The sequence below is a fragment of the Alosa alosa genome, chromosome 10 (genome assembly GCF_017589495.1).
Source record: "Alosa alosa isolate M-15738 ecotype Scorff River chromosome 10, AALO_Geno_1.1, whole genome shotgun sequence".
NCBI classification, from domain to species: Eukaryota; Metazoa; Chordata; class Actinopteri; order Clupeiformes; family Clupeidae; genus Alosa; species Alosa alosa.
The window spans coordinates 21951294-21973571 of NC_063198.1; the positions used below are offsets into that span (position 1 = coordinate 21951294).

Genomic DNA, 22278 nt, shown 5'->3' on the forward strand with positions numbered 1-22278 from the left:
TCCTGATGGGCAACGTTTGTTAAATGTGTGTTACTACCCACCTGAAGGTTTTGGAATGACCAGCTGTCAGAGCGGATGGATAGAACAGATGGAACCTGTAATATGTAGCAGTATATACTAATACAGGCCCTTACAACTTCTGTTTGTTGAACACACGTCTCAGGCATCCTGAAGAAGAAGCAGCTGTCTCCAATTGCTGAAAGGAACGGCATCAACCGCATCCACAACGAGCTGGCTGGCCCCACCTCCTCGCGAGGCTCCTCCTCTAGTGAGGGGAAAGGTAGTGGGGCGAAGGCCAGCGTGCCGGAGCAGCTGAACGGTGTGGCGCTGAGCATCAAGGCCAAGGGGACCATGGACGACGACTCGTCAGGATCAGAGTGAGTATAGTGCACAAGATGCCAGGCCCCCGAGTCCAGGCTGAGAAAGCAAAAGACCTCTTTGACTTATGTACATTACATCTGTTAGTACATGTTGTTGAGAACAAAGTATTACATATATTTCAGAGTAAAACGCAAATATATGTTTGCTTTTACACTCAAAACCCTGATATTGGCTGTTAAAATAAGGTTGTGTGAAATGTAAAAACTGACATCAGCAGCAGCTAGATGTGTACATGTCATCATAATTCTAATATGCAGAGATAGCCATTCCTCAAACGATAATAACAAACACTGTGAACGAAGACTCTTGGAAGTTCATGCAAAGGACAAACTGGCAGTCTTGGTCTGAAGGATGAATTATACAGATTTGAATGGAGTTGTTGTCCTTCCTCTTCTTCCTCTTCCTCTCTTTCTTTCACTTCTGCACAGGGCTTTGTCAGTGCACAGTCGCACAAAGTCTCCTTTTACTTAGCTAAGTAGGGACGCTTTTCTGTTATTGTGATATTTAAATGTTTGGACCGTGGCTGTTTGGTGTGTACATGTCTTGTTCTCCAACTGTTCTCTCCTCATGTCACCACCACATGTGTTAACTGTGTCTCTTGTCTGCCTTTGACATAGCGCTAACCTTTTAGCATTAGCCTCTTAACTAGAACCAGAGAATTTCTAATAGGAGCTAGAACCCACCATTTAGAACACCTTTACCACAAGTCCCTTTCAAGTTACAAAAATGGGCAAAGAGCAAAATTGCTGATTAGTGATATACATCATACATTGAAATTTTTGGTGGTGGATTTGGATTTTCATTCCATATTCAAATTCAGATCTTTCCAATAAAAGCTCACCATGAGTCAAGTGTGAGCTCCCAAACATAGCCCATACTAACAGTGTTCTTTTTCTCTCTCTTCTCTTTCCAATAATCATAGATTCTTATTTTTTAATTTTCTCCACTGAAGTTTGTGATCCTTGTGATTTGTAAATCAGGATCGCACTCTTCCTCTAAGCTAATCATTGGGGCACTTTTCATTTTCATGACTGCTGCCAGAACATCTCTCTCACATCCAGATTATCAAATCAACCAAAGCATCTCCCATTGTTTTGTCTCATCTGTTGTGTTGGGCCCCCAAATTGTTATGTCTCATTTCTGGTGTTGTCATCTCGGTCCATAACTCCACATTTTTGTTTTGTTTTTCCTCCCATTTTGTGTTTCATCTTCCTCAACCCCCCTCCACCCCACCCTACCCTAACCCACCACACCCCCTCCATCCTCCTGCTCTCCACTTTGTCTTCCTCCATCCCTGTTCCACCCCACCACTCCCCTCTGTCCAACCAACAGCCACCGCAGTACATCCATGTGACCAGCCTGACGGAGGGGTGTGTCTTTGCAGGTCCTAGAGCCACACTCCCACATTCTGTTTCCTGCCTCCTGACCTTCACGACCACACACCAGTGTATTCTTATTGGCCGGAAGAGGAGAAGAGTGACAGGAGGGCGGGTCTGAGGAGTCCTTCTGTTTCTCTGTGTCTTAAGCTGTATTTCATTTATAATGTTTTACATCCGAAAACTGCACCATCATCTCTCTCAGTAGAGTTCCTTTTTTTTGTGCCAAACCTCATGCGCGTCTGTCTGCCCCAGACCACGACAGGGCTGCACTGATCACACTGAGGCCATCTTTGGTTTCCTCATTATGGTTTTAGCATATCTTTTTTTGTTTTTTTTGTTTACATACTTGAAGCAATGCACTTTTTTTGATCAATTATGATGCTCAGTTCGATGCCATGGAAACAGGAATTCACCTCCAGTTGTCGTCTATCATTATTATTGTTGTTTTTTTTATGTCAAACAGAGGAAATGTGATTAAGTTCCTCTTTGGCTGGGTTACTTGGTTCCGATTGAACACTGCTTTCGGGGAAGTTCCCCCGTCCAATCACAACCACTCACTACTCCTGGAAGGGCCAGTTGTACAGTTTAATTTTTATGTTTACGTTTTTAAGAAAATGCTTTGTGAAGGAAGATGCTAATCAAGAGTGCAGATGACCTCAGACGTCTGCTTATTAAACAGACTGTGCTAGGAGTAACCCAGAGAGCATGACTGCTTCTGGATAGGACTACTGCTGATACCAGGAAGGTCAGACACTGAAGGCCTGTGCTGATGTATAAAGACACATCTTGCAGAATGTGTAGCGTGGGGACTAAAGACAGACATCCAGCTGCTACAGACAAATAGAGAGGTGTTGCCACCGCACAACATCATGGAAATGCTATAAACTGCTGAATCACTGTGGTTCTTCACAAGGCCGATCGTCATGATGACCCCTCCAGTTCTGGAATTCTCTCTTAAGACTGTGAACCTGCCGGCCTGCCTTGTCCACCACTAGGCCTTTTGTTTTATAACACCAGTGGGAGACTTTTCAAGAAATCTGATCAGAGGGAAAAAACAAACATGTGTGACGTGCTACAAAGGACTTTTGATACATAAAAGAAAACTTTTGTAAAAAAAAGACAAAAATGCTGGGAGAAAATTTTATATGACCATTTGAAAACGCTCCTTATCTTTTGGTTTTGTTTTGAAAGAAATGTTTTGTCTGAGAGATTTGCCTTTCGCCGTTTTGTTTCTGTGATAACTTTGTATTTTATAGATTAGATATGATATGAAGGCCACAATACTGTTTTGTAAAATACTGGCAAATGTGTGATGTTTGTAGAGATGTTACTGTACAGACTTGTAAGGAGAGCATAAACTATTTACACTAATACTCCCCTCCCCCACTTCAAGGAGTACTCATTACAAATGTATTCGTGTTGATAGAAATAAACCACTGATTCCCTGATTCTTACCATATTACTTAAAGCCTACATGTCACATGACTCGTATGATGGGATGGGATTTCAATCAATTAATCTGTTTTGTGAATTTTGAAGAAAAATGGAGTTAAACGTCTTTCATATTAAGTTATTTTTGTTTTTATGTTCTTTTTCCAGGTTCGTCATTACGAGAGTGTAGATAATTTATAGATATAAATGACTAGCTTTCAAATGTTGTGTTCCATATAATTTGACTTTTACTAAGCTCTGAAGTCTATGATTTACAGGCATGTATTCAGCCTACGAATGCACAAATGCATTGGTCTTTGTTCACTCTTTTGCAGTGCTCAATGATCAAACCCAAGGAAAAGCTCACACAGAAGTGAAAATGGCTATTAACGCCTGTCAGTCTTTGTAAATGATGTTGCTTCACTCTGTTTACTGAGAAAAGGTGACAAGGCTGGTTATTTTGAACATAGCTACAGATGTTTGATGTAATTTCTGTCTATAGTGCAGTCAAGGTACTACTGAATCAATCCTTTATCATGTTCACCAATGCTGATATTATAAGGGGGCTATAATATGTGGAAGCAATGTCTCTTAGTGGTCTAAACTGCCCTCTATATTTTTGGCTGAATTCACTCTACTCTTTCTGGAATTTTCCACATTCTGTGGCTTATATCTTCATGTGACAGGACAGATGCGTTCTGTCTCTTGATATTTTCCCAGCTATTGATGTCAAAGCTTTAGTGAAACAGGGTAGAAAAACATATGGGTTGTATTTTTCTATGTGAAACCGCTTTGTAATGGACCACACCAAACTTGGAGTAAATCAGACTGTGTTTTTAATGTTTCGTGTTGAGTTTTTTTTGTGTGTGTGTGTGTGTGTGTGTGTGTGTGTGTGTGTAGAAGGTTTTGTTTTTTTTGGGGGGGGGGTGCCTCTCCTCTCCTCTCCTCTCCTCTCCTCTTCTTTCCTGCTCTCAATAGCAGTCCACAGGCTGTGGGTATATCCCTTACCAACCCCTTCTCACTCGTGTCCTTACACAACATACCTGACTGGACTGTATAGCCCACTCAAATGTTTTCAGCTGAACAAAACAGTAGAGGTGCTGAGCTGAGGAGGCCACTAAGTGAAGCTATAAAGCAGGAAAACAGGTGCCCTTCCACTTGTTTTGCTGTCTTGCTCTCATTTTCTGATTAGGCATTTGTGGGCTTTGTTGTGGCTGTGGAGGCCTACGGGCCTCTTAAGTGAGCCAGCCTCCATTTGCTGATGAACTTGGCATCCAAAATGGGACTGTTTACAATCAAAATACTGGTAACCGACTGTAGCTAATTCAGACATACATACTATACTATACAAGATGCATGCACACACAGTATTCAGTATCTAAACAGGTTCATATGTGCCAGACAAAGATGAGTACATGACAAGGTTGGTTACTAATTGTGTTGTTTAACCAAAAATGTATGTTGTTTTCTGTGTTCCTCCAATAAATAGGTATGAGACTGGAGGAGAAACGCCAAACACTAGCCTGGGAAAAATCACTCAAAAAATCCATTGACAGGCTCTGGGGCTGCCACCACCTGCAGGGCAACATGACAGATAATTTCTCTGCAGTGCCATTGTCATCAAAAAGCCAGATCCAAACATTAGATCTCAATATTTAACCGAGAACAGCTTAATATGACCTGTAGAACTACTAAATTCACTTGACACAAACCAAGTGAAGTTCATAACTTTTACAAATGATTTGGACAAGGCATCAACACATACTTTACGGACTGTTCTTCCAGAATCTCCACAACAATTACTTGTTTTATTTGCATTTATAATAATAAAACAATAATGCTTTTAAAAATGTTTTCAAAAAAGGAGATATAGTGTTTTGGAACCAAACTCTTCAATTATAACAACACAGACTCTATTTTCACATGATGAATATGAGATATTTTGGCAGTCAACCATTACCACTTTGTAAGCAGGGAACACTTCACAATCAGTAATTTCAGAAAATCATTTTATTAAAAAACAGTTGTCATCTCAGGATAGCGGTAATATTCCAATTACCAGCTTTAAATACAGACTAAAATCACTTCTTTCTTTTTTTTAGCATAATACTGGATATGGACTACTTTTAAAATGTTCATGTCTAGTAGCAATCCTATGACAAAGCAGCAATTAGCATGCTTGCTAAGAAAGAAGCATAGTGTGTGCTAGAACATACATAAATACACAAACGCCACAAACAAGGTCAAGACACATATGTGCACACTTTACATGTATTTTGTTTTCAATAAGGTCATCATAAATAGTGTACATTAGACCCTTGTCAAGGGAATGGGGGGAAAACACCTATGAGTTATACAAAACATACCTGTTTTCTTGGTCACTACAGTTTATCCATTTGGTAGGGACTCAAACGGATATCTTTTTTTTGGAGTGTGTGTTCGTGTGCGTGCTCATGAGGGAGTGAGTGTGTATGTTGGTTTTTGTTTTCAGAGTGTGCCTCTGTGGAACCGTATACACTCCACCAATACATCCTCTCTCTCCGTGTCAAGTGTTTTGTTGCTGGCGTCGTCAGTTAGAGTCGTCCAGGCTGCTGCTCTTGCGCTCGGGGCTGAGGTTGCACATGCGCACCATGATGCTGTGCAGGCTGGGCTGCACGATGCCCAACAGGGGGCGCTGTAAGGCGTCGCCGTTCCAGCACGCCTCCATCAGCTGCCAGCACTCCTCGTCAAAGGTGGCCAGGCGCTCGGGACGAGAGCCTTCAGAGAAACCAGGGGGAGACAGTGAGTGAGTCATAGTTGAGACTGAGACACACACAGCAAGCAAAAGAGAGTGAGACATCTACACACACACACACACACACACACACACACAAAGAGGTAACAGTGTGAATGAGGCAGACTTCTATATACACAGACAGACAGTGAGTCACTGTCAGTGAGACAGACCGTGTCTGTGGCCCACTGGTTAGCACTCTGGACTTGTAACCGGAGGGTTGCCAGTTCGAGCCCCGACCAGTGGGCCGCGGCTGAAGTGCCCTTGAGTAAGGCACCTAACCCCTCACTGCTCCCCGGCGCCCGTTGAAGCAGGCAGCTCACTGCGCCCGGGGATTAGTGTGTGCTTCACCTCACTGTGTGTTCACTGTGTGCTGTTTGTGTTTCACTAATTCACCGATTGGGTTAAATGCAGAGACCAAATTTCCCTCACGGGATCAAAAAAGTATATGTACATACATACATAGATATCTGCACTCAACCTCACAGACAACAGACAGACAGTCAGAATCAGAGATAGACACACGTGTCACACACCCATACAGGGAAAAGGCAGCTGTGTGAGGAAGACACAGACACATCTCCACTCTGTGACTGACAGTGAGTCATGCCAAATCAGACAGACAGGAGGAAGGGGTGGCAACATCAGTGAGATGACACACACATATTCCCAAGAGGAGAGTGAATCATTCACCACCATCAAAGAGACACACAGACACACTTTCAGAAAGACACATAAGTAGACAGACAGACAGGTTCAGGACATGAGCTGGAGAGACGGTGTCTATCAGTAGACAGAGAGATAAGAACACTACAGTACTCAGCACAGACAAGACATGCGCCTTAACAGTAGAGACTGTATGTGCAGATATACACGTCCACACTGAGATGTAAGTACACACACACACACACACGTTGGAGATGGGGAGGGGTCACCTCTCTTGACGTTGTTCCACAGCTGGTCCTTGCTGGAACACTTCTCGAAAGCCTCGGGCAGCTTCACAGAGCCAGAGCACAGATACCAGAACAGTATCCCAAAGGCGTACACGTCCACAGAGTTATCATACTTTCCTACAGCACACACACACACACACACACACACACACATATATATTTTTACTCAGCAATCAGACAAAAATCTCTACTTACACATAGATTTAATGTTAAATATTAACTACAGTGGGTGCACAAAGCTTTGTAGTGAGTCACGTAACTGCAAACACTGAATGGAGCATCAAAAATATAAACTACATGTTTTTGCTTTACCTAATATAACTGCTTAAACCAGGCTATTCATAGAGCAGATACACATCTTTGAATTATAACGTCAACATATCAAATCATAGCAGAAATGAAATTGAACAACAGTGAAAACGTGAAACGTGTGCAACACCAATCAAGAGTTGCTCTGTGTGATCATAAAAGAAGGTTGTCACTTTCCGATGAAAGGTCATGTTTAACCCTTGTTATTTTTCGCTGTTCTAAAGAGGTGAGCTTCGACACTCCAGATACACTGAATGGAGTAACAAGCAATGGCTCACGAGAGGATAACCAGAGATGGTGGTTTGGCTGAAGGGGGCATTACAGGAGCAATGTGTGTGCTCTGTCGTCTGTAAATGAAAGCTCCAGGACACTAGAACACTGCTGCAGTACATAAAATAATTTACATGTATGCATGCATGACATTGCATACATTCTATGTGTGTGTACATGTATGTATATATAATATTACACACAGCATGCCTAATCCAAGGGCCTATCCGAGTAATTCATCTACATTATCTCAACAAAGCATGAACCTTGTTCAGTATTATCTGGTTTGTGTATAACTGATATCTGACCTGTAAAGAGTTCTGGCGCCATGTGGATGGGCGTTCCCACGATGCTTCCGGACATCATGGCCTCTGGCTTGCAGAAGCCCAGGTCCGTTATTTTAGCCCGGTTCTGTTTGTCCAGCTAGAGATAGGAGAACATGGCATGAGAACCTCCAACAACTACAATAACCACTGTATGATTGACCGCGACTCAAACTAGTTTCTTTGAGACAATATTTTTCCCCTCTAAGAGTGAGCAGACCATAGTGTGCTAACCCAGGTTATGAGGGGTCAGGAGAGGTCACAGGTTACGGAAGCTTACTAACAGGTTATGGAGGCTATAAAAGCTTGACAACACAGACATTACTTAGTTCCAAATGTCTGGTGCTCATTAGCACTGCCCGTTTTGATCTATACTCCAGGCTTGTGCAAAATTCCAGAATTGAATTGAAACTGGCTCTTAAATTCCAATTCAATTCTTGAATTTCACTTGCATTTCAATTGAGGTAGCAAACAGGAAGCAGAATTGCAATTCGAATTGTGTACAACCCTGCTGTACTCATTTACTTTATGTAGCCGGTAACACCAATATTATTGAACAGAACATAGACAGAAGAAACACATATAAGCATGTGTTCCTTCAAACAGAAATCCAGTATTTGTTTCCTACAGTCTAGGTTTAGATAATTCATTAAGAAATCACTAATAATGTATTGCTCCTCTCCCTTCATGGACTATAGAGTAATTCAAGGATGATGAGCTTACCAGGACATTCTTTAGCTTAATGTCTCGATGCACCAGCCCTTGACCGTGCAGGAAGCGGATTCCCTCTACAACGTCCTGGGCAATTTGTAACCTCTCTCGTAGTGATAGACCGGCCTGGAGCGAGCACGCACACACACACACACCAATCTCAGTATGGTTTTGTGTTAGTGTATAGAGCTTTGTGCAAATACAGATATTATACAATACATTGTATACCAGTATTTTAACAACCTGGAATTTGCATGTTGATTTTCTATGGTCACTAATCAACTCTAATATCACATTGTATTTAAGTTACGGTCAGTCTGTACTGGGCACCTTAAGGCCTGTGTAAAGGTCTCTGTGGAGTCTCTCCATGATGAGCAGCACTGCTATACTGGAGCCGCCGGCATACGTGTGGTCAATGACAGACCCGTGCAGATCTACCAGCCTCTCATGCTGCGGCAAAGACCTGAGAGTGGGAGAGGCGAAAGAAAAGAATGATGGAGTGGGGAAGAGAAAGGAAAGGAGAAGAAAGGAAGAGAGCGAGGGAGGAGAGGGCAAGCACAAAGAAGAGGAGAGAATAAAAGTGAAACGTGAGGTGAATACGAAGCTACAGTCATGTTGGGGTGCATCATGCTCCATGTCCAGACTGTCACTATATGTGATGCGATCTAAGAAAAACCCTTCACATGGTGCAATTTTACAAAGATTGGGAGGATGGTATACAGTATATTGCAAGGGGACCATGTTCAGAATGTTGCTAGGATGGTACCAGAATCTTAAGTTGGTGAAATTTCACCAGAGAGGGTTAAATGGAGCAAAAATCAAGAATTTGAGTGCACCATGTGACCAAGTGCATCACATATACACACCGGATGAGGATACACAACTCACCACAAGGGGGCGCCTAATACACGACATGAGAACAGTGGGTGGACGACACGGTCCTGCTATTACTCTAGCTCATGCCTGTTCCACTTCACACGCTCCCAACTCTCCATCAACTCTTTATCCAAATTTCCCTCAACTCCTGCCCTACATCAGCATACCATTTTTCTTTGTCACACTGAAACGAAACCATCAGCTACAGGTGCAAGGTATCGTGAGAGGATCCTATCAGTGCTCCACTTGAATACGAGGCGTAACGTTTCAACTAGAACATTCCACATTTGCACAAAGGTATGTTTTTCAGTAGTCATCGTTCTCCATTCTGTGACAAGACCATAAGGCCACTGAGTCAACATGGACTGAATAGAATGTGGATGGTGTGGATGGCTGCCTATAACCTTGAGAGAGACTATTGTAGCAGAGCAAACGACAGCAGGAGCGTGGTATTGAGCTACTGACCTACTTAAGGGGCAGCTCGGCTCCTGGTGTTCTGGGGTGAGACCTAGAAGAATGTTTAGTCATTCGATAGTTCTTAACGCAACCTTGTGCCTCAGCAGCTCCTTAATGGTATTGTAAGGTGAACGCTTCCATTGTTTCAAGTTCATGGGATGCCGGTGGCGACTGAACTACTAACTGTGACATGACCATCCTCTCACCCTGGGCTGGGTTGCCCTCAGTGCCCTGAAAGGGCCCTGTGTATGAGTTTGAGGCTGCACAGACCGACAAACATGGCTCGGGGTGCCGCTACCGTTAGCACATTGGCCTTGTACGGCATGGACTGATATTTCCAAATATCAGTGTACTATTTGTGCCAAAGAAGGGTTTCTTGTGCTTATTTACCAGTTGCTACAAATTCATTTAGGCATGTATGCATAGTCCACAAAAGATACATGGCAGGACATTGAATTTGATGGATATCATGCCAGTAGACCATAAGCACACAGGCAGTATTGAATAAAACCTCAGTGAGCCAGCTAGCCTGCAAATGTGTGCAGCGGGTGGCGACTAGCTCCCAGGGTGACTGCCACAATAATGTTTTCCATTTCCACTGTGAAATGGGCTGCACAAAGGGCTCTGTGATGAAAAGATGAACTTTCAAGAGATAAAGAGAATAAAACTCTGACATGCTAAATCGTCATGGAGAAAAAACATTAAATCAGCAGTAGTCATCACATATATTAACCCAAATACACAAGTGGGAACCAAATTATGACATTCTGACCGGCTGTAAACAGAAAAAACCCAAAACGAACTACAGCAGTTCAGGTCACTCTGGAAGCAGCAGAAAATCTGGGAAATGGCTAAAAGGTAAGCCTATGGGACAGAACTCTGCTCGGTCTCGAGTAACAGTGAAATTACATGTCACATGTGGTTATGCTGACGTAAAGACGGTATTGTTTGGCTGAGAGACCCGTTACATTCAGGAAGCGAGACGAGCTGCGATCACACACTCCCATCCTCAGGCGCTGTGATGGGGGGGCCTCCTCTGCACTCACCTGGTGTAGTGGAACTCCAGGGCCAGGTCGTTCCAGTGCTTGTCGTCAGGAGGGACCACTGACTTCAAGGCGCAGGGGTACTTCCCCCCCCAGCTGTCGCAGAGGTAGACCACTCCGTACTGGCCTCGGCCCAGCTCGCGGCCCAGCTTGGGCTTGCCTGGACGGGAGAAAGGGGAACAGGGGAGGAAAGAGGGATGTGAAAATAGTAGTTTGACCCTAATGTTTATTCTTAAGGGCCAGGAGATGATATCAGAATGAAGACAGAACTTAGGAAACATTACTAGACAAAAAAAAAGCAATCAGATGGTGAGAAAGCAGAGTGAGAGAAGGCGAGAGCGGAGTCCTGTTATCCTATAGACCCTTTCAACAAGGTAAACAAAAACAATGCTTGAACGTTCTATTTGGGCCCCAATCTACTTCCTCTGCATTAAGATAACATATGGAATGTTAAAACGGAAGTCTTGTGGGGCCAACTATGATGCTGATAATGGAACTCTCTTGAAAGGGTCCATAGACCGTTGCTTTAGCTTAAGAAAGACAAGGTGTGTGTATGTGTGTGTGTTAGTGCCCTGCACGGGCCTATTAACTGGGCCCGAGCCCGGCCCTGGCCCGAGGGGGTGGAGCGCCAGCCCGGCCCGGTCCGACAGGTTTTCAGAATTCTCAGGCCCGAACCTGTATCAAGCCCGACTTTTTTTTTTTTTTTTTTTTTTTTTAACCTCCCATAACAATGTTTTAGCGTGATAGAACGCTATATTCATTGGGTGCGTTCGTAAATGTAATCTGCCGCTCTGAAAATGGGATAACGCTCTGCAGTTAGAAAAAAACAGCATTCTATTTTTCTGTGAATAAACAAACGTTTCTGACAGATCAAAGTGGACATAAAAGAGCATGTTAAAATATGGGCTCATGTTTCGAACAGCAGCTTGAGAACTAGTAGTGGAGTTGTTTAAATGTTTATTTCGTTTTTTTTTAAATGAGCGCACAGCAAATCCAAACATAAGGTAGGCTACAAAAACCAACAAAACGCTTATACCTTATTACAGTGTTTATTAGTAGGCTAAACGTAGCAAAAGCCTATCAATATTTCTCTTCTTAATAAAGACAACAACTCTTGCCTGGGCGTCCGCCACATGACCGTTCAAAATGTCTCTGGAGATGTGATGAACCTGTTTTTTTGCGGTCATATGACAGAACAGCTTTGCATACAACACACTGAACAAACCTGGTTGGCTCATCTTGAAGGGTTGTAATAAGATGAAACTTAGTCCAGAACGGAGCTTTTCCCTTGGTGTTGTTCACTCTCTTCAATTCGCCATTTTCAATCTTTTTCTTTATGTCGTTCTTCATTTTTGTGGTGGGAGTCGGGAAGTCGCGCGAATCGGATGTGTAAGTGTAGGCCAGAAGGGAGGTGCGGGGCAGAGCAGCTGCTGCTGCTGCGTTCAAGTGTTTCCATTTAAACACAAAATAGTTCTTTAATTAGCAGCTTTTTTTTAAAAAAGAAATGAATTTAATTGAAAAATAAAAGTGTCCGAGCCCGGCCCGTGTCCGAGGTAATTATACGGTCGTCGGCCCGAAGCCCGGTCCTCGGGCTGTCGGGCCCCCGGGCCTAGGGCTCAAGTGCAGGGCTCTAGTGTGTGTGTGTGTGTGTGTGTGTGTGTGTGTGTGTGTGTGTGTGTGTGTGTGTGTGTGTGTTTGTGTGAGTGAGAGAGAGATAGAGATGAGAGGATGAAGGCAGAGGGAGAGGTGTAGTTCGCTACCGTTTAAGAGGACGTCTCGAAGCGAGCGGCTTTCTAGCGACAGACGGGCCAGGCGAGGAGCATGGTCTTTGCGGACCCGCAGCCAGAGGTCCTCCGTCCGCTCCAGGCGACCCGTGTGACCCTCCTCCAACTGCAAACATCACACAGCCTTTAGTTAGACCTCAACATGGCAAACATCACACAACCTTTAGTTAGACCTCAACACGGCAAACATCACACAACCTTTAGTTAGACCTCAACACGGCAAACATCACAGACCCACTCACACACACGTAACAGCTTTATACTGCCTCGGATTAAGCACAGAATGCCATTTATGTTTTACTCCACTGTTATAAGAATAGATGTGACATTGTCAAGTCCAGATGGATACATTTAAAACATTTTCATTGTTTATTTCATTAGGCTGTTGATTGAATTAACATTGTTGTTTATTATTGCTATTCTCCTTAATATAGTGTGACCAACATCTTAAATCCCTGTTAAATGTAAGTATTATTTTGTTTGGTATTTGTATGTCGCTTTGGCCAAATACCATAACCATACAATTCCTTCATTGCCAAATGGAGCCATACTTGGCTTGTTGTTTTGCATTAGTCTGACACTAGCCTCCAGCTGCCTCCTCTGTTTATGAACATGCCCAATTGAAACCTTATGATGATGTTATATGATATTTCAGAAGCTTTGTGGTAAAGCGCATATTCATGTGAAGATCAAATCCTAATTCAATAACTATTCAAACACACACACATACACACACACAGAGGGATGCATGTGCAAAAGCAATCAGATCAAACATTCATAATCAGATGACATGACACAGAGAGAGAGAGAGAGAGAGAGAGAGAGAGGGGAGAGAGAGAGAGAGAGGGAGGGTGAGAGAGAGAAAGAGAATACCCTCATTCATATTAACAGTGAACACACAGACCCACATTCAGACACAAAATATCCCACTCCCATTCAAGATCCATTAGGTTCTAAATATAAAAAATGCAATCAAATTAGCCTCCCCCTATCTCAAGAACCATCAAAAGCATCAAAAATAAACTCAGAAATAACTGCAAACTTAACTAGCAAAACATTCTCATTACAGGTAAAAGAAGGACTGATACCAGACAGCGTGAGATTACATTTGTGTGTTTGCGTCTGTGTGTGTGTGTGTGTGCATGCGTACACGTTTGCCTCGAGCTGCTTTACACCCACAATGTCTCGCACCTCCTCAACTCCTAATTACAGTAGGCCCTTTCACACTGGCGAAATCTCCGCGATTTTATGTACCAGAATCGCGGAACGACTGTGCCTTTCACATAGACCGAGGCGGAACGGCGGGACAAAGTGTCTCGCCAAATTTAATACCAAGCCCCCTAGACATTTTGCCGAGTTTTTTCGTTCCGGCACCAGTGTGAATGGGTCAAGGCGGAAAGGGAAGTCTGGGCGGGCATTTCGATGCTATGTCCAGCCCACCACAGGAGACTGCAAAAAAATCTAACTGATCAAAAGCAGCAATAGCAGAGACAGCACATTATGTCAATCTATACATTCAAAGTCTCCAGTCATTCAATGCCTGCTAGAGTTGACTGTAGCTTTGAATGCAATCAGTTGCCATAATAGGCTATCCTAAAATCCAGCGAAAAAACAAAGCATGAACTCATGAGCGTCTGTCTGCCCTATATGTATATCCTCTGATTGTAGAGCTTACAGATATCTAGGCGATGTTTGTAACATTTGTTTTGTATTTGGCCTGTTATAAAATCATGTAGACCTATTGAACAGTTTAAACACATTATTAAGAACCGCAAAGTTGGAGACATGCATAAAGACATTGCTGCAAATTTAAAACTGGATTACTCTGGAATGGCTAACTGTACAGGGGCATGCTTTACACCTTTGTGTTCGGTAAGGTCTGCTGTTTATTCTGATATATGGTTTGTCATGTGTTGAGGTAAAGTTCGCGAAGTATTCCACCAAGATGAATGGGTAGGGAGACGGGCGCAAAAAGTATGATTAAATTAAAGTTACTTTTCTCTCGAACCGTTTACCACAACAACTAACCACTAACATCGTTTAAAAGCTGAGTAAAAGCTCTTTCTTGTGATGCATGTGATGTCTGTGATGATGGGCTACTTCGCTAGTAGTTTAGCAAATGTGGGTGGGACAGAATACCTATACAGAGCAGCGGCTCTGGCTCACATTATGTAGGCCTACTGCTTTAAATGCATTATCGCTTCACTACCCAACACGCGAACAAGAAAGAAAAGAAAAAAGAAACCAATGAGCTTATGTCGCGATTTCCGATAGGCCCAGGCCTAGAGAAAAGACAGCTATGGTAACCTAGCAATTAGGATTTGCTTTGCCTACACAGCTGTTTGGTTGTCCCAAACTTTGAGACGATCTATACTCGCATTAACTGAATCTTATCAACCCGAACTGCGATGTTCCAAACAGAGTGACAGGATGCAATGCCTAATAATCTCACTGCCTTCGGCATAACTGCTAACAGTGCGCCTAGGCCTACTGTTAAACACCTGAAAAATATTAAGCTGCTGTTTTCTTTTCATGACGAGCACTAGGCCTACGCTTAAATGATTTATGACTCAATGGAACGTTGCGTTTTTTAAGCGCCAGAACTGCTTATCACGTCGTGTGACAAAGTTTACACCAATCATCATTTTCTAATGTATCCTTATGTTGAGATGTCCATTCTCTTTGCCCTAGGCTATCATTTGTGCGCGAAGCATGTTTCAATTAAGACAATACACAAACTATTTTTTATTGTTGTAATATTGAATGATTTCATGAATAAATTGTAACGCACAGTCATTATAGGATTACGGCTGGCGGCGCCACTGACCAAGGCCACAGTAGCCCTGTGAACCTCTGATTTTCAAAGGGAAATCACGGCGAACGCAAGGGCAACTCTTCTCTTCAATTTCCCTTCCAAATGACTTTTTATTGTCTGAAGACATCTATCGCAAGAATCTAACATTCTAACAGCAACAGCAATGCAAATGCAAGCTAACCAAAGTGCAGTCGGTTCTCCCGCCATGGTTTTTGAAATCACACACCTGCTGTATCTGAAGCCCAACGCACGCATAAGGCCTACGACTATCACTCTACACGCCCCCTGTTGCACGTCACAATTTAATTTACTATAGCTGATCCTGCCTTTTGGCTCCCCAAAATGCCGCATCATGTGAACAGATCAGCAGGCCGGCAAATTTTCACCTCGCTTTGACACAAAAAAGACGGCAACAAAAACAAATCCCGCAAATTTAGCGGGATCTCTGTGTGAAAAGGCCTAGGGACAAGGGGAATTTCTGGACGCACCCCCTCTAATACACATATACATACATAATGCTAGTCTTTATTCTTGGCGGAAGTCACATTCTCCAATCACGTGTGATTTCACAATAAGCACGGCTCTCTACTGAGACCAATGGGATCAAAGTGCTTGAGTCTAAACTCCGGCCGGCCGAGGCCGTCTTATTGGACGCTGGAATGCGTAGCATGCCTGTGGTTTAGGGGAGGAGATGGAGACAATCAGAGCTGGCTGCCCACAACAGGAACATGGAGAGGACAAAAAGGCTTTTTGCATGAAAAATCTGCAAATCTGGCTAGAATAGGTTGAATGATGAATATAATGGAGATCAAACCTGTCTAATAATAATATCCAAAACATGTCTGAATTGACTGGATTTTACAGGTCAAGGAACAATCCCTGGCTCATTTGCCAGGAGCGACCCTGCACTTAACTGAATAAGGAAGATGCATGTTAAAAGGGTATGATCCACAAGGCTCCTTTTAAGCCGAAATCTACCTTTTGTCCTGTTACTTTAAATGCTACTTTGAATACTTTACTAAGAAAGTGGATTTTGAAGTTGAAAACCTGTATCAGCAGAAAAGAAGCATGCCTATGTACCATAGTTTGTCAAAGCAAGAGCGCTGTGCACTTGAACAGATGATGAAAGATGATGATTTGGTGATCAAAAAGGCAGATAAAGGAGGGGCTGTTGTAGTCTGGAGAAAAGAGAAACACACAGAAGAAGCTAATACACAACTAAATGATCCAGAATATTATGAAGTTTTCAAGTACAATCCCACAGAAACTTTGAAAATGGAATTAAAAACAATTTTGACTGAAGCAAGAAATAACTGGATTTGTGTTAACTGACTTCTTTCTATCTTCTCCCAAAGATACACAAAAATCTGGAAACTCCCCTGAAAGACCAGTTATTTCAGGTATCGATAGCCTTACCGAACCCATCTCCAAATATATTGATTACTTTCTCAAACCCATACTACCTTAACTTCCAGCATGCACACAGGACACCACAGCTGTTCTTAATAAGATATCTGAACTAGGTAATATAGGGCGAGATACTATTTTGGTTACAATGGATGTGGAGTCACTTTACACCTCAACTGTACATAAAGAAGGGTTAGAAGCACTAGAATATTTGTTGAGTTTGAGACCGCAAACAGAAAGCCCCCCTGTACATTTTCTCTAGGACTCTAAATCCTAACATCTTCATCTTTCAAGATCGCCTATTCAGACAAGCAAAAGGGTGTGCAATGGGAGCTTGCTATAGTCCCTCTTATGCAGGGTTATATATGGGTAAATGGGAATGAGACTTTGTATTTAATCCCACCAAACATTCATTCTGCAATAAGATAATCTATTGGGGCAGGTACATAGATGATGTAATTTTACTGTGGGCCGGATCTGAATCTGAACTTTTGTTCATGAATATCTTAATAGCACAAATGAAAACATCAAAATTGTCTGTGGAATTGACATTGACAAACTTCTGTTTTCTGGATCTGGAAATATCTAAAGATGGGAAAGGTTTTTTACATTCCACTGTCTATAGAAAGCCTACCTCCCGTAACACCATTTTATATGCCAAAAGTTTTCATCCTAGACACCTTAAGGATAACATACCCTATGGCCAATTCCAGAGGCTTAGAAGAATTTGTGATGAAATTAATGATTTTGATACAAAGGCTACAGAGATGGAAAAAAGATTTGTTCAGAGAGGTTACAAGACAGTCCTCCAAAGTGCTAAGAATAAAACAAGAAATCTAAATCAACAGTCCCTTTTAGAAAGTGAGAGTTCTAGACAGGGCTCTGAAAGGGTTTTCTTTTCCACGAAATTTAGTACAGAAGCACACCACATTAAGAACATTATCAGGAAAAACTGGAGTCTACAGTATTACAATGCAATGTTGTTTTGAGAAATGTTTTTTTGGAACCCCCCATATTTAGCTTTAACCCTTAAAGGAGTACCATCACACCGGTGTGACGGGAATGTTGGGAAATTAACGTTCTAAAGAATATCTGGGTTCATTGAATTCAACATAGAATTTTAGAACCTTCAATTGTTGCGGAACTTAGAATGTTCAAAAACCTACACCTTTAAGGGTTAAACGTTCCCCTGTAATCACCCCCCTAATGTGGTTAATTGCAAAGAATTTTAGGATACACATGGAGACAAAACATATGAAGTAAAACATTTTATTAACTGTAAAACACCTTGTTATTTACAAGTTAGAATGTCCTTTATGCAATGTAGGCAGGACTAAACGCCGACTACAGGATAGAGTTCACCCACTCATATTGATGTTTTAAACAAACTTGTCTCAGAGATTGTTCACTCCTGACGAAGGCTTTTGAGCCGAAACACGTTAAAGTGTTTTTTAATTGATCTGCCGATGAAATAAAGGCATTTTAAATGTTTTCACTTGATGAGTGCCTAGGTATCTTCTTATATTTACAATTGATCAAGCCCTCAACCTAAGAGCACCGTCTCAACAGACTTATCGTTCCAGGCAGCACTCCAACTCAATAGGTTTTTTAAAGATATGAACCCACTAGTGTGCACACACACTGCTGAGAGAAAAGTAGTAAAGACAGAGACTGATCATGAGAGAGGGATGAGAAGACACAGAGATGGCACTGGTACTGGCATGTGTGTGTGTGTGTGGTTCTACACACCTGTCGGAGTGAGGCGGCGAAGGCCTCGTGGGAGCTGTTGAGGCGGGTGCGGAACTGGGAGCAGATGCTCTTGGCCAGCTTAGCCGCGCTCAGGCTCTCGATGGCGTCCTGAGCCACCTTACGCTTCCACTCTGGAGTGATGGCCGGAGGATTCACAAACGTTATCCTCTGGATTATCTACACAAAGAGAGAGAGAGAGAGAGAGAGAGACAGAGAGAGAGAGAGAGAGAGAAAGAGAGAGAGATACAGGGTGAGAGGGCCAAATGAAAAGCGTGAGAGAGGGCTGAGAATGAGGGCAGGGCACACAGACTTTAATTATGTTGACCTGCTGATCAGGTTTCTGTGACTTGTCTGAACATAATGTGCATCTGAGGTTACCTGTTTGATCTGTTCCCACACTAACCGCGTCACAGACGAGCCAGAGTGAAACGTCACTTCCACATGGTAGGCAGCGTTCAGGATCTGACAGAGAGAGAGAGAGAGAGAGAGAGAGAGAGAGAGAGAGAGAGAGAGAGAGAGAGAGAGAGAGAGAGAGAGAGAGAGAGAGAGAGAGAGAGAGAGAGAGAGAGAGAGAGATTGTGTGCGACTTAAAAAGCAGCAAAAGAGCAAAATGGAGCAAAACTACAGCAAAAAGTACACCACCACTTCTTATTCATTCATACTAAAAATTACTCGCTGAAACTGAATTATGAAACTCGATGAAGATGTTTAAATGAACCCCATCTCTTACATGGAATCAAATGAATAATTAGCAATAGATATTTTCCCTTTTTGTTAAATGAAGCAGTCCTCTGGTAGTACATATGCAGGGCTTAAATTTCACTGCGGGATTGCGGGTCTTGCGCATAATTTGTTCAAGTCCCGCAACTCTAGCCATCATAATGCGAGAAATTCCCGCATACACTTTTACAGCCTGTCTGATGATGTTAATATAGCCAATCATTAAGTGGCGTGAATGCGGTGCTATTGACCGGACTGATCAACTACCGAGTTGAATTGAACATAGCCTCATGCAGACGGCACACGGAGAGAGAGAGAGAGAGAGAGAGAACCACTTTAAAACTTTACAAAAATAGGCTCACGCTACCATGGCAAACTTTACATCTGGAAAGAGCTCCTTGGTAACTATCCTGCTAGCTCGGGTCACGTCAACACTTGATCCCAGAAAGATTGTCTTCGACATGTTAGTTTTTTGAACATTTATTGTATCTAATGACATAGAAATACTTAATGATTTGCATACACATACCGCACTATGCACAACTTTTATTCACTAGCTTACTATAGCCTAAAACCGTCAGGTTGAAGGGGCTAATTACTCCATAGAATTACTCTCACGTATTTTCTTAAAGTGACAGGCACTCAATTACACCTACTCATCAGCAATGTGCACTCAATTGGACCTACACACCACATTAAAGATATGCCTAAGTGTTATAGGTTAAACGTCAATATGAGGCATTCAAATTACTAAATATGTTTAGCTACTAGTAATTACTAGTAAAATGCTATACTTAAAAAAAAAATGCATTATTAAATAAATACACTCTATATGAATTCAAAAATATATGATAGAAACATATCACATAAGCTATCATTTTCAGTGTGTGTTTGTGTGTGTGGAGAGAGTCAAGCAGAATCTAGGATGTCCACTGTTGTGAATGATCCCACTACAGTATATATTACTGATGACGTCAGGGTGGTGGGGGCCCCAAAATCAAACACTTTTTTAAAAAAAGTATCGAAGTATTGAAATCGCAATTCTTGACTTGGTATCAGAATCGACCCCTAAATTGTGTAAATCCCCCCTACATGAATAACCTAAGGGGGGAATTCCCCCCCATTTTGAAAAATGAATTTTAAGCCCTGCATATGCGTGCGTGCGTGTGTGCGCACCTGCTTCAGATGGTTAGAGGTGACGTTGTGCACCGAGGTGTCATTGTGCGACTTCTCCAGGCTGTTGAGGCAGCGCTCCAGCGTGCCGACAAAGCTCTCCCTCAGGTAGTCCACGGAGCTGATGAGCTTGTTGGCCACCGCCTGGTTCAGACGCACCACGATCAGCTCCTGGATCTGCTGGATGCACGACTTGATGTCCTTGGAGGCCACGGGCTCCCCGTTTGGAGTTACAATGATATCTGAGTTGAGTGAATGAGAACAATAAGTAAGTTATGAGTAAAGACTGAGCAGTATACAAGTATACAACTTGTTTATATGTGTTTATTGCACAGACGCATTTCGGCTTAGCGCCTTCCAAGTGCGGCCTATTTTCTTCCTTAATGTCACTTATACGTTTGGCCAAGCACTCTAAGAAAGAAACTGACTCTAATAAGAAACTGAGTGAAGCCTGCTACTACCACACAATTATCTGTTATAATAATGAAATGTGATAATAAAGTGTGCATAACAGTCAATCAATCTAGCCAGGAGTGTGCGAATCATAGATTTATAGGTCTGAATTCTGGACAGTCCAGACTGCTCATCTAGTTGTTAATTGACTATGTTTTCATTGTTTTATGTGTGATAAAATATGATCATAAAAGATTATTATCTTTGTTTAAAAAAAATGTGCAAAAAAGAGCATTAAAGAGGTCTTTAAAATATAATTTAGTTCAGTGCCCATCATAAAAACTCTCATTGTAGGGTTACAAATGTTGTTGTGATATTGTGTAATACTAAACTGTGAAATACTAAAGACTTAGGCTAAATACTGTATACCGGTAGGTTCTTGAGAACGGCTGTGAATTGCATCCTGTGTGTGTGTGCATGTGTGTGTGTGTATATGTACAGTATGTATGTGTGTGTGTGTGTGTGTGTGTGTGGGGGTACGTGTGTGTGTGTAAGTAATATTTCTCATTTCATTGTCTGAAAAAATGAAGAAATAACTTTTGAAAATGAAAAAGAGGAACAATTTTTCAGTGGGAAGAGGAACAATTCCACTGAGAAAGTAACACTTAATCTTATTCTGTCAAATAAAACCAAAAATCAATGGTCCTGCCAGTTAGCTTTTTAACAAACACCTGTTTGGGAGGTTTGTGTACAAGTCCTCTTTTTCACTACTTCACCTCCACCGCGTCCACTCCTCCCTCTCCCACTCTCTCGTTCTCTCTTCCTTTCCTTCCCTCTCCCTCAGAAAGTTATCAAATCAGCTCAGCTAAAGACTCTAAATAGTCTGGGCTGTTGCCATGGGAACGGGCCTGAATGGGTCCTACCACAGGGCCACGAGTTGCCAATCTGCACTAATGAAGTCTGGACAAGTCCTTTCCATTCCTTTACAGCAAACAGCATCACCCTCCGCTCACACATCACAACTCGACGCCCACACACAGCCTCGGTGTTGTCAACACGTGTGTATGTGTTTATGAGTGTCGAAATGTGTGACGTAATTGTCAAAACACATGCCGACTTGTTTCCTGATTCTTTTAACACGCTTTAGAGACACTTCATCCCCAGTAACTTGGTTTCAATAGAGAAGACCAGAGGAGATTGCTAGAAAAAAAACTAAGCTTTGCTGAGCTGCAGCACACAGCTGATTGGCTGGATAAGAGTTGGGCTAGGAGAAGGGAAAGCCCACGATGCTGCTTGAGTTGCGTAATAGCAGAGCGGCACGGTTTACTCACG

General features: G+C 42.5%; 2 protein-coding genes across 4 annotated transcripts in view; one reads left to right on the top strand and one right to left on the bottom strand.

Annotated features, from left to right (window-relative positions):
* The window catches only part of celsr2 (cadherin, EGF LAG seven-pass G-type receptor 2), a 73089-nt gene extending 69058 nt beyond the window's left edge, over nucleotides 1–4031 (top strand). Inside the window, 3 exon segments of the mRNA XM_048254711.1 lie at nucleotides 164–377; nucleotides 810–856; nucleotides 1766–4031. Of these exon segments, the coding sequence (XP_048110668.1) occupies nucleotides 164–377; nucleotides 810–852 (257 nt within the window). The 3' untranslated portion in view covers nucleotides 853–856; nucleotides 1766–4031.
* A 1152-nt stretch (nucleotides 4032–5183) lies between these two features.
* Nucleotides 5184–22278, bottom strand: part of dstyk (dual serine/threonine and tyrosine protein kinase) — a 31929-nt gene continuing 14834 nt past the window's right edge. For all 3 annotated transcript variants that reach the window (XM_048254753.1, XM_048254752.1, XM_048254754.1), the window contains 10 exons: nucleotides 20557–20795; nucleotides 19039–19122; nucleotides 18661–18837; nucleotides 12666–12795; nucleotides 10909–11065; nucleotides 8861–8993; nucleotides 8543–8656; nucleotides 7805–7919; nucleotides 6900–7034; nucleotides 5184–5948 (listed from right to left, as the gene is read on the bottom strand). In XM_048254753.1, coding sequence (XP_048110710.1) covers nucleotides 5761–5948; nucleotides 6900–7034; nucleotides 7805–7919; nucleotides 8543–8656; nucleotides 8861–8993; nucleotides 10909–11065; nucleotides 12666–12795; nucleotides 18661–18837; nucleotides 19039–19122; nucleotides 20557–20795 — 1472 coding nt within the window. In that variant the 3' untranslated portion in view covers nucleotides 5184–5760. The remainder of the gene's footprint in view (nucleotides 5949–6899; nucleotides 7035–7804; nucleotides 7920–8542; nucleotides 8657–8860; nucleotides 8994–10908; nucleotides 11066–12665; nucleotides 12796–18660; nucleotides 18838–19038; nucleotides 19123–20556; nucleotides 20796–22278) is intronic.